General features: G+C 45.2%; 1 protein-coding gene across 7 annotated transcripts in view; it reads left to right on the forward strand.

Annotated features, from left to right (window-relative positions):
- Nucleotides 1–13,807, forward strand: part of LOC110292222 (nuclear autoantigen Sp-100) — a 60,760-nt gene that overhangs the window by 45,961 nt on the left and 992 nt on the right. For 5 of the 7 annotated variants that reach the window (XM_029474812.1, XM_085839029.1, XM_029474839.1 and 2 more), the window contains 8 exons: nt 898–1,002; nt 3,980–4,122; nt 5,656–5,688; nt 5,944–5,982; nt 9,762–9,877; nt 11,692–11,809; nt 12,082–12,153; nt 12,865–13,008. In XM_029474812.1, the coding sequence (XP_029330672.1) occupies nt 898–1,002; nt 3,980–4,122; nt 5,656–5,688; nt 5,944–5,982; nt 9,762–9,877; nt 11,692–11,809; nt 12,082–12,153; nt 12,865–13,008 (770 nt within the window). Of the gene's footprint in view, nt 1–897; nt 1,003–3,979; nt 4,123–5,655; nt 5,689–5,943; nt 6,112–9,761; nt 9,878–11,691; nt 11,810–12,081; nt 12,154–12,864; nt 13,009–13,807 lie in introns of those variants that run through there. The other 2 variants (XM_029474823.1, XM_021159609.3) reach the window with 2 other exon arrangements.

Here is a 13,807-nt window from a genome sequence, read left to right on the forward strand (position 1 = left end):
CTGGCTTATCTCAGATATCCAGAGTAGCGCCATGTTGTCTCAATATAAGCGCTCTTGTGGCTTCCTATTTCCAATACATCCGCCCCTGAAGGGTCTGCAGGGTCCCTCTGGCGCCTACAGAATCATCTACAGCAGTGGTTCTCAACCTGTCCGACCCCATTGGGGGTTCAATGACCCTTTTACACGTGTCGCCTAAGACCTCCACTATCAGAAAACACAGGTATTTACATTGGGATTCATAACAGTAGCAAAATGACAGTTATAAAGTAGTAACAAAAATAATTTTATGGTTGGGGGTCACCACAACATGAAGAACTGCACTAGGGTCACAGCACTAGGGAGGCTGAGAACCACTGCTCTAGAGCTAGTACTGCTTGAGCTCCACCCCCACCCCCACCCCCACCCCAGGCAAGCACAGTAAAGGAGAAAACCAGCAAATCAGATCAAAGGACAGAGATGACACCCCCTCACTGGGTGTCTCTCCCATCCCACTTTTCTACCATAAATGCATCCAATAAGACAGTGGAACAGAGTCTGGGCATTATGTTGTTTCCCATCTACAAAACTCTGAAGCCCTGATACAATGAGAACTAACTCTCCAAAGCATTAGGAAGAAAGTCGTCAAGCAGTGACTGCTGTAGCCAACAAGTCTGGGAGTGGAATTCTTCTCACCAAAGTTCTGGCTGCTGCGTAGGAGTCCAGAGGTTGGGAGCAGGGTGTGTTGTTATCTTTATTAGCATCTAATCATGCCTAAAAGAAATAATACGTACTATATTATAAAATGTAACTAATTCGTGTGAAAACCTAATGCATTTTTAGTTGTACAAGTAAGATACCAAAGTGGGTGGAGGGAAGGCCCTGCACAGTTCTAGAATAAAGTGAAATGTGTCCCTGCAGGTCCGAGAATTCCCAGAGAAGAAAATGCGGATTTTGGAGGAGCTGAGCTTCCTGTGGTATGTGGCAACGTTCAGGGGTTCCTGAATAAGGAGAAATTTAAGCAAGGTGAGTTTCAGATCTTCGGTGCCTTTCAAAGTCACAGTGTAGGGGGCAGGCACCTGTGTTGAGGGTGTCTCATCCCGGATCTAGTTTATGGGACTCGAGATATAGGTAATGTTATGCCTGTTAACGAGGTGAGAGGTTGTGAGGCCAAATTAACAATAAGAAGAGGGTATGAGCCGGGCTGTGGTGGTACACTCCTTTAATCCCAACACTTGAGAGGCAGAGACAAGCAGATCTCTGAGATCAAGGCTAGCCTGGTCTTCAGATTGAGTTCCAGGATAGCAAGGATGAGAGAGAGAGAGAGAAAGAGAGAGAGAGAGAGAGAGAGAGAGAGAGAGAGAGAGAGAGAGAGAGAGAGAGAGAGAGAGAGAGAGAGAGAGGAGAGAAATCTTGGCATTACTCACCTGGTGGAGACTACCTGAGCCTAGTGCCAGAATTTCTAACAGCCATGAGTTATGAAGGCACCTCTCTCTGTAGATGCCCAGGAGGGAACCAACTGAGTCGTATGTGTCGAGTGTACTCCTTGCAACAGTTTCAGCACAGCGAGATGACATTTGCAGATGCCAGTCAAGGGCTGACTGTGTTGGATGGTGGTTACTCAGAAGAGTCTCGGGGTTGCTGTGCATATCCTGTGTTTATCTGCATCACACCCCAGAGAGGCTAGACCCAGGGCTTTGTGCATATTAGGGAAGCATTCTGTCATGAGCTCTGCCCCAAGTTGCAGTTTTGCATGTTTAAATATAAAACCATAGCTTATCAGGCTACCTCCCATTCCCCTTGAGAAAAAGGCCCATAAGATGCCCATCTAGGGGCTGGTGAGATGGCTCAGTGGGTAAGAGCACCCGACTGCTCTTCCGAAGGTCCAGAGTTCAAATCCCAGCAACCACATGGTGGCTCACAACCATCCGTAACGAGATCTGGCGCCCTCTTCTGGAGTGTCTGAAGACAGCTACAGTGTACTTACATATAACAAATAAATAAATCTTAAAAAAAAAAAAAAAAAAAAAAAAAAAAAAAAAAAAAAAAAAAAAAAAAGATGCCCATCTAGTATCTCATACCAGAGTGAAAACTTCCACAGCTGGGCAGGAAATGTACATGTCTGAGAGATTCATCATCAACCTTTGTGGGTCTGTTACCTGTAACATCTGTCAAACTTTAATCTAAGTTAAAAGGGTGGGGCAGATATTTGAATTGGAAGAAAGATACACTCAAACTTCGTGTTTACCAGTATATTAGCCCATTGTTCTTGGCTCTATTTTAGTATTCAAGTAAGGCTACTCTATTTAACTTACAGATTTAGGGGCTAAAAAGCCAAGATCGTGCAGCCTATTGTGTAGCTTTTGGTAAGAGACTGCTGGTAGGTGGCTTCATGACAAGAGAACGTGTAGGAGGAAGAGATCATATCGTAAGACAGGAAGCCAGCAATTGGGGGTCCCATGAGAGTTACCATCATCCCTCCTGAGGGCAGCTCCCTCTATGATCGAGAATATCTCATTCTCATATACCAAGTCAAGGACCAGGTTGTCAATGTGAGAACCCTGATGGGGAGACACTCATAGCTAAACCCCAAGTCAGTTGCTCTGTCATCTCTGTCAGGCTCTCTAACACTGAACTTCCTCTTTTTTTGAAATGAGAATAAAATTTCTCTCACCGGACTGCAATGAGAAATAAAGGACTATAGGTAAAAAAAAAATACAGTGAAAATGATCATGGTTAAGGTACAGAACTACTGTTCTATCACCCATTGACTGACCTTCCTCCTACAATACAGTTCTTTCTTTAAGATTTATTTTTGTTTTATGAGCATGGGTGTTTGGCTGCATGTGTGCCTGTGCCTGGAGCCCATGGAGACCAAACGGGGACATCAGAACTGGAGTTAACAAGTGCTTAGATGCCACCTTGTAGACTCTGAGACCTGAACCTGGGCCTCATGAAAGAGCAGCAGGCAATTTTAACCACTGAACCATCTCCCTAGCCTCAATAGGTTCTTTTGTTATCAACAAATAGGCGTTTTCCCTACAATTCTACTGTCTATGTGTAATCTAGCTATTCCCTCTGGATTATATTTCCAAAACCACTTTTAACATCCAATAGCTATATGTCAAAAATATGAGAATATTTTATAGCTAGCTATCATGAGCTGGAAGAGTGATGTTGTTGATATAAGACAGGACTGGCTGTGGTGATAGCTAGTCCTCCTGGGTGGATTCACAAGAGCCCAGCAGGGAACTTTGTGTCCTCACTCACCTTTCTAAAATGCAAGTTGGCCCTACCCCGGAGCACAGTAAAAGGAGGAGAATAAATCCTGTTTGTGTCTCAGAGACCTTCCTTTGCTATTCTCTTTTCTTTTTTTTTTTTTTTTTTTGGTTTTTCGAGACAGGGTTTCTCTGTGTAGTCCTGGCTGTCCTGGAACTCACTCTGTAGACCAGGCTGGCCTCGAACTCAGAAATCCGCCTGCCTCTGCCTCCCAAGTGCTGGGATTAAAGGCGTGCGCCACCACGCCCGGTCTGCTATTCTCTTTTCTTTTACTATTACAGTAGAATACTTTAAAAGGTGATGTTAAGGGCTGGGGAGACAACTTTGTGGTTAAGAGCATTAGCTGTTGCTCTTCCAGAAGACCCAGGTTCCATCCCCAGCAACCACAGGGTGGCTCACAACCATCCATAACCCCAGTTCTAGGAGAGACAATGTCCTTCTCTGGTTTCTGTAGGCAGAAAGCATGCATGCTGTCCACAGACCAACAAAACACCCGGCAAAACACCAGTACTCCTAAAATAAATAAATGAATTCTTTTTAGGAAAAGTTCAAAGGGCAATGTCAGCTAGTCTCTGTCCTTGCCTGTCAGGTTGATGTGTGGCCCTTGGTGACTCACAGGGAAATGTAAACCTTCCTGACTGAGCCTGAGCCCCAGAACCAGCATGATGGTAGGCCAAGAGCAGGTGTTTTCCTAGCTGGCTCCTCAGTTTATCCTGTCTTACAGGCATCTATTCGAGGAGTATACGGAGTGAGACAGGACGGTTATTCACTCCCATGGACTTTGAAATTGAAGGAAACTGTGAAAAAGCCAAGAACTGGCGGCAAAGCATCCGCTGCAAGGGATGGACCCTGAGAGAACTGATACAGGTATTCTGCGGGCAGAAAGCGTCTGTGGTTTCTGGAGCCGTGGTAGATGAGAAGTTTCTTCTGTGTGACAGGCAGCTTCCAATATTCTGGGGGAGCAGCAACAGATTCAAGGCTCTCTCAGTGTAGCTGGTAGCTTCAACCGAAGATTTCACAGTCATAACTCACTGGTAGAAGATGTTAGCAGAATCTCTGTGTCTATCATGACTCTTGTTAGCCAGGTTCCATGGCATGAGTGTTGCCAGCATGCCATGGAGGTGTTTGTTACCTTGGCTGGCTTGTATTACAGCTTAATCCTCTTAAATGGATTGACTCCCATCCTTCAGATGGTAGGAGAACAGACTGTGTGTGGCCTTTTCCATTAACTGATTGTATAAGATTTGGTAGCATGGATATAATTTAAAATCTGACAGGGGGAGGGGCAGGTGTGTCTTTAAACTCGGAGTGTCAGTGATGAAAGAAAATAAATTACATATCTGAAAATAATTCAACCACATGGATGCCTGAGTTACAGAATGTCCCAGCAGGATTTCTTCCAGTAAGTCATCCCACACTTAGTCTTGAAAAGGAATAGCTGGGTGTGGTGGCTCACACCTGTAATCCCAGCCCTTGGGAGACAGAGGAATTGCCCAGACTTTGTAGTGAGTTTCAGGACAGCCTAGGTCACCAAGTAATACCCTTAGCTCCCTCTATGCCAAAAGAAAAGTAAATAAAAGAAAGGGTAATTTAAAGATTGCATTATTTAAAATAAGCCCTTCATACCAACGCTCTGAACTGGGGGATATCAGGAGGTCCCCTTGATAGCTGAACCTATTTCATTCGACTCAGGGTACACTGTGCTCTCTGTCACATATCTCAGGTGGCCTTTCCCTATGTCACATTCACAATAAAGGAAAAGGGATTGCTCATTGAGTATTGACTGAGCTGCATCTAAAGCTGTGTGGTTACAAGTGTGAGCCCTTGGCCAGAGCCAGGCTGCACCTTCATGCTGCAGTTAGGACTGTGAGGAGAGTGCCAGCAGGAAGTGATGCTGTAGCTCAGGGGTGGGATGGAGAGTTTTCACAGAGTTGGGTGGTAAAGGAAGATAGTTCTGACAAAGTGTAGAATGGGGCTTTCTGCACGGGGAAAGAAGAACATGAAAACAGAGCCTCAGTGTGTTAGGAAGCTGGGGGTGATTGTGTGGGGGAAAAGTCTAAAGGTTTCCCTGACTCACTGTGGGGAGCATGGAAATAAATAATTTCCAGGGAGTTACCTTGTATCTAACAATGGAACATCCAGATAGCAGTATCTAGAAAGCAGTTAGAAATACCTAGCTCAAGAAATAAAAGCCGCCGGGCGTGGTGGCGCACGCCTTTAATCCCAGCACTTGGGAGGCAGAGGCAGGCGGATTTCTGAGTTCGAGGCCAGCCTGTTCTACAAAGTGAGTTCCAGGACAGCCAGGGCTACACAGAGAAACCCTGTCTCGAAAAACCAAAAAAAAAAAAAAAAGAAATAAAAGCCAAGACCAATCCTATCATTAATCTCTCTGTCTTTCAGAAAGGAGTACTACAAGACCCACCAAGGAAAAAGGTAGTTATATCCCACAGTCTCCTGCCGTGATGTCTGAGCCTGTTGTCTACAAATTGTTTGTTCTCCTTCCCCACGTGACCATATATACCTTTTAAAATTGACCGATTTGGATTTGACCAGATTTGAATTTATCCTATGGTGTTCGTGTAGTTGTTGTTCTACAATGATTTGCTTCTTTGAGCATCAAAATATCTGAGGTAGAGATGGGAGCCGACCTTGAGAGCTATCCCACAGGTGATCGCTTCTGTCTTTCAGAAGGAAAATCCACGAAACCCAAGACAAATGAAGAGACAGGTAAATGCCCTGTGACCTTCTGCTACAGTGTCTGAGGCCAACAGCTTCAAACTGTTAGTTGTCTATCTCTGTCACGTTATAGTTGTTAAATTCGCTGATGGTGATAAAAATGGATTCTATAATCTGGTATCATTGTGGTTGACATTTTTTTAAAAAGTTTTTATTTATTCATGAGACATCTTTTTTTGTTGTTTTTTAAAGATTTATTATATATATATGTATATGTGTATATGTATATATATATATATATATATACACACACACAAACTCACTGAAATGTATAAACCAGCTCCCAAAATGTATCCTTTGCTCTCCACCTGAGGGTCACAAGAGTAACCCCACACATGCATAAAATGTGATTTTTAAAAACCTGGGGCATGGAAAGATGGCTCAGTGGTTAAGAGCACTAGCTGCTCTTCCAAAAGACACAGGTTTGTTCTCTGCATTCACTCGGTAGCTCATAACCATCTGTAACTCCCGTCCCAGGGACCCCTCTCCCCCTTCTGATCTCTGACTTAGATATAGCCGTGCTTTTCTTGTTTCTCTGCTAGGGGCAGGGCCCTCCGCACTCCAGTCTCTGGATAACTTACTGGATGGCTAAAGTCTGAGTCTGCTGAGTCTGCTGGTCCGTGGGGCACAGCTTCAGATGCACAGGTCTCACCTGATGACTGTGCATTAGAACCCCACAGACTATTCAAGAATCCAGTTCAGTGAACTGAAATTGCTGGTGATGGGATCTGAGATATAGGTCTTCTCCCTCTGTGTTAAGGATCAAACCTAGGGCCTCATTCATGTCAGGTTAAACATTCTACCCTGAAACTACACTCTTGAACCTTGAATTTATTTCTCGTCCCACGAGTGGATTTTAGTCTATAGCATGTTGAAGACTATTACTAAATAAGAGAACAAATTTCTTGTTTAAAAGGGGGGTCAGGGATGGAAAAATCGCTCAGCGGTTAAGAGCACTTAATGCCCTTCCAAGGACCTGGGTTTGAAACCCAGCACCCACATGGTGGCTCACAGCCACCCGTAATTCTAATTCCAAGGAATCGAATTTCTTCTGACTTCTGAGGGTCCCAGGCTCACAGGTGGTATACAGACATACATGTAAGAAAAACATCTGTACACGTAGAGTTAAAATAAAAAACTAAAGGGACAAGAGCCTATGCTCTTAGTGGTAAGGTGTTTGTCTGGTGGTAGAGTACTTGCCTAGCACATCAGGTGCGCTGGGTTCAAATCCCAGCACCATGGAGGAATGACCACTATAAAGGGGAGCTGGGGTGCATGGTGGTGTACCTCAGTGGTACAGTGAGTGCCATGGCCTGGATTCCTTGCCCACATTAAAGAGGCAAACCTCAGGCCTCCAAAGGACTCTAGACAATGGAACCCCATGTGGATTTGAATGGGTGCTGCTCTTTCTCCGGACTCGCTTGAAGTGTTTTTAACAGGATGATGAATCAGAAACCTTGGCCCAACGACCTGAAAATAGTGTTCAGCAAGCATAGTCACAACACCTGCCATTATAAAAAGCAAGGACTACTCCAAGATAGATGGAGATGCATGCCCCCACACGTGGTAGTTCTGTGTCATAGTAAATCTCTAAATGAAGAAATTACAAATTATGATTTTATTCACTTCACCTATGAATTGTTAGATTTTTTTTTTCTTTGACCCCATCAGGGTTTTCACGTCAAGATAATATCTCTCCCTCTCCCTCTCCCTCTCCCTCTCCCTCTCCCTCTCCCTCTCCCTCTCCCTCTCCCTCTCCCTCTCCCTCTCCCTCTCCCTCTCCCTCTCCCTCTCCCTCTCCCTCTCCCTCTCCCTCTCCCTCTCCCTCTCCCTCTCCCTCTCCCTCTCCCTCTCCCTCTCCCTCTCCCTCTCCCTCTCCCTCTCCCTCTCCCTCTCCCTCTCCCTCTCCCTCTCCCTCTCCCTCTCCCTCTCCCTCTCCCTCTCCCTCTCCCTCTCCCTCTCCCTCTCCCTCTCCCTCTCCCTCTCCCTCCCCCCCCTCTCTCTCTCTCGTGTGTGTGTGTGTGTGTGTGTGTGTGTGTGTGTGTGTGTGTGTGAGACAGATATATAGGCCATATCAGACCACATTAAAAGCACATAAATGCAGGTTTATTAGATTCTGCTCCCAGGCAGGCTCATCAGTTCCAATGACGAGGACTGAGGAAGTCATGTGCCCAGGTTAAGGTGAGGGTGGGGGACAAGTATAGCTCTTTAGGTGAGGGGTGATAAGCTGGGCTTGTGCCCAAGTATGGTTAAGATACGAGCACTTAGGCAGGGATTGGGGTGGCTGGCAGCATCCGGGGAGGAGGTTGCGACAGCTGCCAAGAATGCAGAACTGGATGGACTCTTGGCGCCTTTCCGTTGTTTGGAGGCTTCCTCGTGCGGGTAGTGTTGGGGGAAGAAGGCAGCTTGCTTGTACAGGGGTGAGCGGAGATTCCAGACAAGCGTAAGGGATTCTGCACCTCGAAAGCAGCAGGCCCTTCAAAAGCTCAAGAATGAGATGAGACTTAGAAATTGAGATAGGCATGATTGGTGGAGGGTTGTGTCTGAGGCACGGGGTGGGCGGAGTCAGGCTTCACATCCAGGCTTGGCATATGATTGGTGGAGGGCTGGGAGTCTGCGACACGGGGTGGGCGGAGCCAGGGTTCACAACCAGGTTTCACGTATAAGCTGTTAGAGGCTAGAGAACCGCTGTAAAAAAGGAACAGTCAGTGTTACAGATCGAAACAGATTCCCTAGAGAACAGGTTATGAATGTAGCAGACCCAAACCAAGGCCAGAATATAGATCTGAAAGTCTAGGGGTGGGGTGGCCATGGGAGGAGCTAAGAACATTAGGGTAAATGAAATGAGTCAAGGGTGCAGGACAGAGCCCAAGGAATGCCCACATTCTAATAGCAGAGGCTGATCTTCAGCCCTGGGTGGTTCCCCTGGCCACATGCCTTGAACATTAGAAATGTGACCTTGGAAGGGGAATCAGAACCCAAGCTAGCCCTGGCTACATGAGACCCCTCTAAAAATAATGATGATCATGATGATGAAATTAATTAGCTAATGAATTAAGCCAGATACAATATTATATTTTGGAGTCAGGCTTTCCTGAATAATAAATTTATCAGGCTATCTTTAATTCAACTTTCTTGCTACTGTTGTTATTACAACAGTATTTCTGGTATTTCACTCTCAGAATTTGCTGTCTTCACAATATAACCTTTTCTAGTCTGATATAGCCCAACAATTCTATGAACTTTATTTCATACCAGAATGTCTTCTAAAATCTCTGTTCAATAATACTTCTTAGTATTTTGAGGAGATGGGCTGGAGAGATATATCAGTAGTTTAGAGCACTGGCTGCTCTTCCAGAGGACCCAGGTTCAATTCCCAGCACTGACACAGCAGCTTACTATCTCCTGCAATCCAAGTCCAAGGGCTCAGATTCTCCCTCTGGCCTTTGTAGGTGTGTGTGTGTATGTGTGTGTGTTTATGCACACACATACATATATACATATATCGTGTTTGTGAATGTGTATGTATATGTGTATGTATGTGTGTGCCTGTGTATTAATATGTATTACATTTATATACATAATATGTAATATATTATGTATATATTATGTATATATTAACGCACAGACACACACACACAAATAAATATTTGAAACGTACTTTGGACTGGAGAGATTTCTAAGCCACTTTGGTATAGGCAAAGGCCATTTGTTCTAGAATTCTGGGGTCACACTGATCTTGAAGTTGTTTACAACATTTCTTCTTGTAGCCGGGAAATCCAAAAGCATGTAAAGTATGCGGCCAACCACGGAAAGTGCACCCTTGTACTGCTTGTAAAGAATTCTATCATAAGAATTGCCACATCCCACCTGTGGAAGATAAGAGGTTAGTAAGACAGCCCTGTCTCCAGCCCTTCTTCATCAGAGCATACTTCACCCCTACACACACACACACACACACACACACACACACACACAGAGAGAGAGAGAGAGAGAGAGAGAGAGAGAGAGAGAGAGAGAGAGAGAGAGGTGTGCTGGCTCTTAGTCTCAAGATCCAGAAGTGTCCAGTGCTATTTCTCTGCACTCATAGCAGGAATCTGATAGAAATAAAGGCCTTGCAGGTGGTTACCTGTAAGAAGCATTGCTCCATCTTATCTTCCTGGGGTACTCCATTAGGGTGATGACACCATAGAGTGGTTGTTGGTCTGAACCATATATTATTCTTCCCCACTCCGGAATTCCAAAGTTGACACAGCTGGGTTGTATCAAGCCTTCAGAAGTCCACCGTAGCATTCTACCAAACTAGTTAGTGCTGGGTTCCAGAGCACATCATAAGAACTGTGAATTCTGAGTGTCAGCACTTCACCCCAACCAAAGCACGTCTTTGCTACAGATTTGTCTCTGGACAGAGGTGGTGTGTGAGATTCCAAGAGGTGGACCAGGGATTTGGTGGATCTGTGGATGGTGTGGACAGAACTACTGTGACCCAGAAACTGGTCTCTACTGGAAACCCTCTAACAGAGCATTGTCCTCTGGAGTCATAAGACCACCCACAGGCTCCCAGAACACCATCTCAGAGAATCATTGGAAACATCTTCTGACTAGTTAGACAAGCTACCTAGGCACAAAATGAATCAGCTCTTTAACTCTACCCACATGCAGCTCTCAACACCCTGCCAGGGGCATTTTGTAATGGGCACCTTGAAAAAATACTGGATGGACAAAAAGAGAGGCCAGTCTTGTTAAGATGGATCATTGAAATGAATGAAAGTTGGGGTCTCTTAGTCAAGGTTTTTATCACTGTGACAAAACACCACAACCAAAATAAACTTCGGAAGGGAAGACTATTTTATCTAACAGTTTGTAATCTACCACCCAGCAAAGTCAGAATGGGAACCTAGAGGCAGACGCTGATTCAGAGACCATGGAGAGCTACTTACTGGCTTGCTCCTCATAGCTTGTTCAGCCGATTAATTTCTTATATTACCCAGGACCACCTGCCCAGGGGTGGCACCACCCACAGTGAGCTAGAGCTCCCATATCAATCATCAACCAACAAAATGTACCACAGGCTCTCCCACCCACAGACCAATCTGGTTAAGGCATTGATTTTCCTCCATTGAGGTTTCCTCTTCCAAAATGACTTGAGTTGACATGAAACTAGTAGGCATGTCAGGTAAAGTGGAAAGCATTTAACACTGTGAGCAAATCTCCTTTCCACTGTTTCCATAACACAATTTCTGGCCACAGTCCTTACAATGCCAGGTGAAAAGACACCGGTAGCTTGTTCTCAGCAGGACTGAGAAGCAAGATCTGCTTTCTGGTTTCCTGACTGTATCTCTATAGTCTGGTTGGTCCATCAAGGTTCAAGACTCCTTGTTTAAGGCAATAAATTCACTGTTAGGGCCAAACATAGCTTCTTGTCAAACACCCAATGCTTTTGGATGGAGAAGTCGATGGGAATCTATCACTTCCTTGGGTAAACTCCTCATTCAACATATTGACTTTTAATGGAAGGGGTTATCCTTGCATTTTGAGCCTACATGGAGATCCAGTATAGGGTCCTCCAAGAGCAAAGGTAAACACAAGGTAGAAACCACTCCTCGTTGTTTAACAGAGGTCTTTATCAGCCACAGGAAGGGGGGTGGTGCTGGTTTACAGACTCTGTCTGTCTTGCTCACTTTATACCTGACCTCTCAGTAGCTCATGGCATTGTGCCTTCTGCAAGAGAAAGAATCAGTTAAGGGGCCAAAAAACCCAAGCATGTCATAAGGAAGCTGAGGTCCTGAAGAGGAAGATGTCACCTGAGGAACAGCAGGTGAGTCCGGGCAAAGTTGAAGGTCCCCTTTTTGGTTGGCAGAGGAACTCAGTCTCACAGCCGGTGAGGAACAGAACCCCAAGGTAAATGGTGATGTCCTTTGATCATGTGACCCAATGCTAGACTTTGGACTCCAGGGAGTAGCTGCATTTCATATTTGTCTCAAAGAGGTCAAAGGTCTGGGAATTGTTCCTTGCATCTTGGAATTTAAATATGCCTTTTCTCTGTAAGTTATCTTCCACTTAAAAGTGACTACCTTTCATTTTCTGCAGAAATGTGAGCTGCTTCTTTTGACTATCTATTGCTATTCAAAAAGTGCCTTTTTTATCCTCAAACCAAAGCAAGTGAGTAAAGCAACAGAACTGCAACCTTGTGATCTTCTCCTCATACTTGTGGGCTTTCTCTTTGCCTTGTGGATGGGTCCCTTTGTGTAGGTAGCCATACGTAGCAAATGACCATAGTCTGGGAACAGTATATACATACTATTTGTATATAGAATACAATTTGTTTCTTATGGTTCGAGAGACTGGAGGTCTGAGGCTGAGGTGCCAATATGATTGGGTTCTAGATAGGGTCTTCTACTTCTTAGTTGTTTGGTTATTGTTGTTTTGTTTTCTGTTTTTGTTTTTGTTTTTGTTTTTGAGACAGAGTCTCACTGTGTAGCTCTGGCTGACCTGGAACTGTGTAACCAGGCTGGCTTCAGACTCACAGAGGTTCATCTGCCTCTGCTTCCCAAGTGCTGGAGTATAGGTGTGCACCAGCATAACTGGCTAAAAGTCTTCTGGGATGCAGATGCTTCACTTCTGACTGCTCTCTCGTATGGTGAAAAGAGAGGGAGGGGGCTCCCTGGAGTCTCAGTGAGGGCACTCATCCCTCTCACAGGTACTACACCTCCAAAACCTAATGACCTTGCAGTGCCCTTACTTCTCAGTGCACCAGGGGTTTAGACTGGAGTGGCCATGCAAACATTCAGACAGAGTCCATAGCCATGGGAGTGTGGGAAGGCCAACTCAGGATTATGCTGATAGCTCTGCCTTCTCTGCTTTCCTCAACAGAGGAAAGAGAAGTTTCCAGACCTCCGGGAGCACATGTGGTTAAACAAAATCAAGAATAGGCTGAATAAGAAGGCATACCATTCGGTACAACGCTTTGTGGAGGACATGCGCCTCATCTTTCACAACCACAGTATATTTTATAAAGTAAGTGCCTCTGTTGTGCTTCCTTTTGGCTCTGAGTTGAGTCTCTTTCTCTACTCAGGTGGATGCTATAATTTCTCTCATCAAGGGGTAAGCCCTGTACAAGTCAAATCTGAGGGAGGATTCTAGAAGTCCCATGCTACAGGAGGGGAAAGCCACGGTGACCCGAGGAGGACCAAAGGCTCCACTTTCAGACAGGTGATTTCTCACCTGTGGAGAGCAGTAGGTTACAGAGCTGCTCTTCGTTACAGGGAACAGCAGTGTGTTTTAAAGACAGCTAGCATTTCCCATCTATAAAAGGAGAGAAATCAAATGTCTCAAATTGCAAAACCTCACATTTCTGAATCTCTAGTGCTGTAGAAAAAAAAAATCTCTTACCCAGACACTATTGCATATGCCAGAAAGATTTTGCTGAAGGGACCCTGTTATAGCCGTCTCATATGAGGCTATGCCAGTGCCTGGCAAATACAGAAATGGATGCTCACAGTCATCTATAAGATGGAACACAGGGCCCCCAATGGAGAAACTAGAGAGAGCACCCAAGAAGCTGAAGGGAGAGGGTGCACGCCGCAGTGGGTGCAGGTACATGTGTGTGGGTCACACATTATTAGAATCTTTCCACAATGTGGGGGTCCCAGGAATTGGACTCAGGTCTGGTTAGGGGCAGGTGCCTTTAACCACTAAGCCATCTTGAAGGCCCCACTACCTCCTCTTAATTGGGTTTACCCTCACTATTTGGAATAGTCTAAGTGAGGTTCTGTGTTATCCAGAGGGATGGCTAACTAAGTGTGTTCAGCAATGG

This window comes from Mus caroli, unplaced genomic scaffold (assembly GCF_978045245.1).
Source record: "Mus caroli unplaced genomic scaffold, Mus_caroli_1 scaffold_1, whole genome shotgun sequence".
Taxonomy (NCBI): Eukaryota; Metazoa; Chordata; class Mammalia; order Rodentia; family Muridae; genus Mus; species Mus caroli.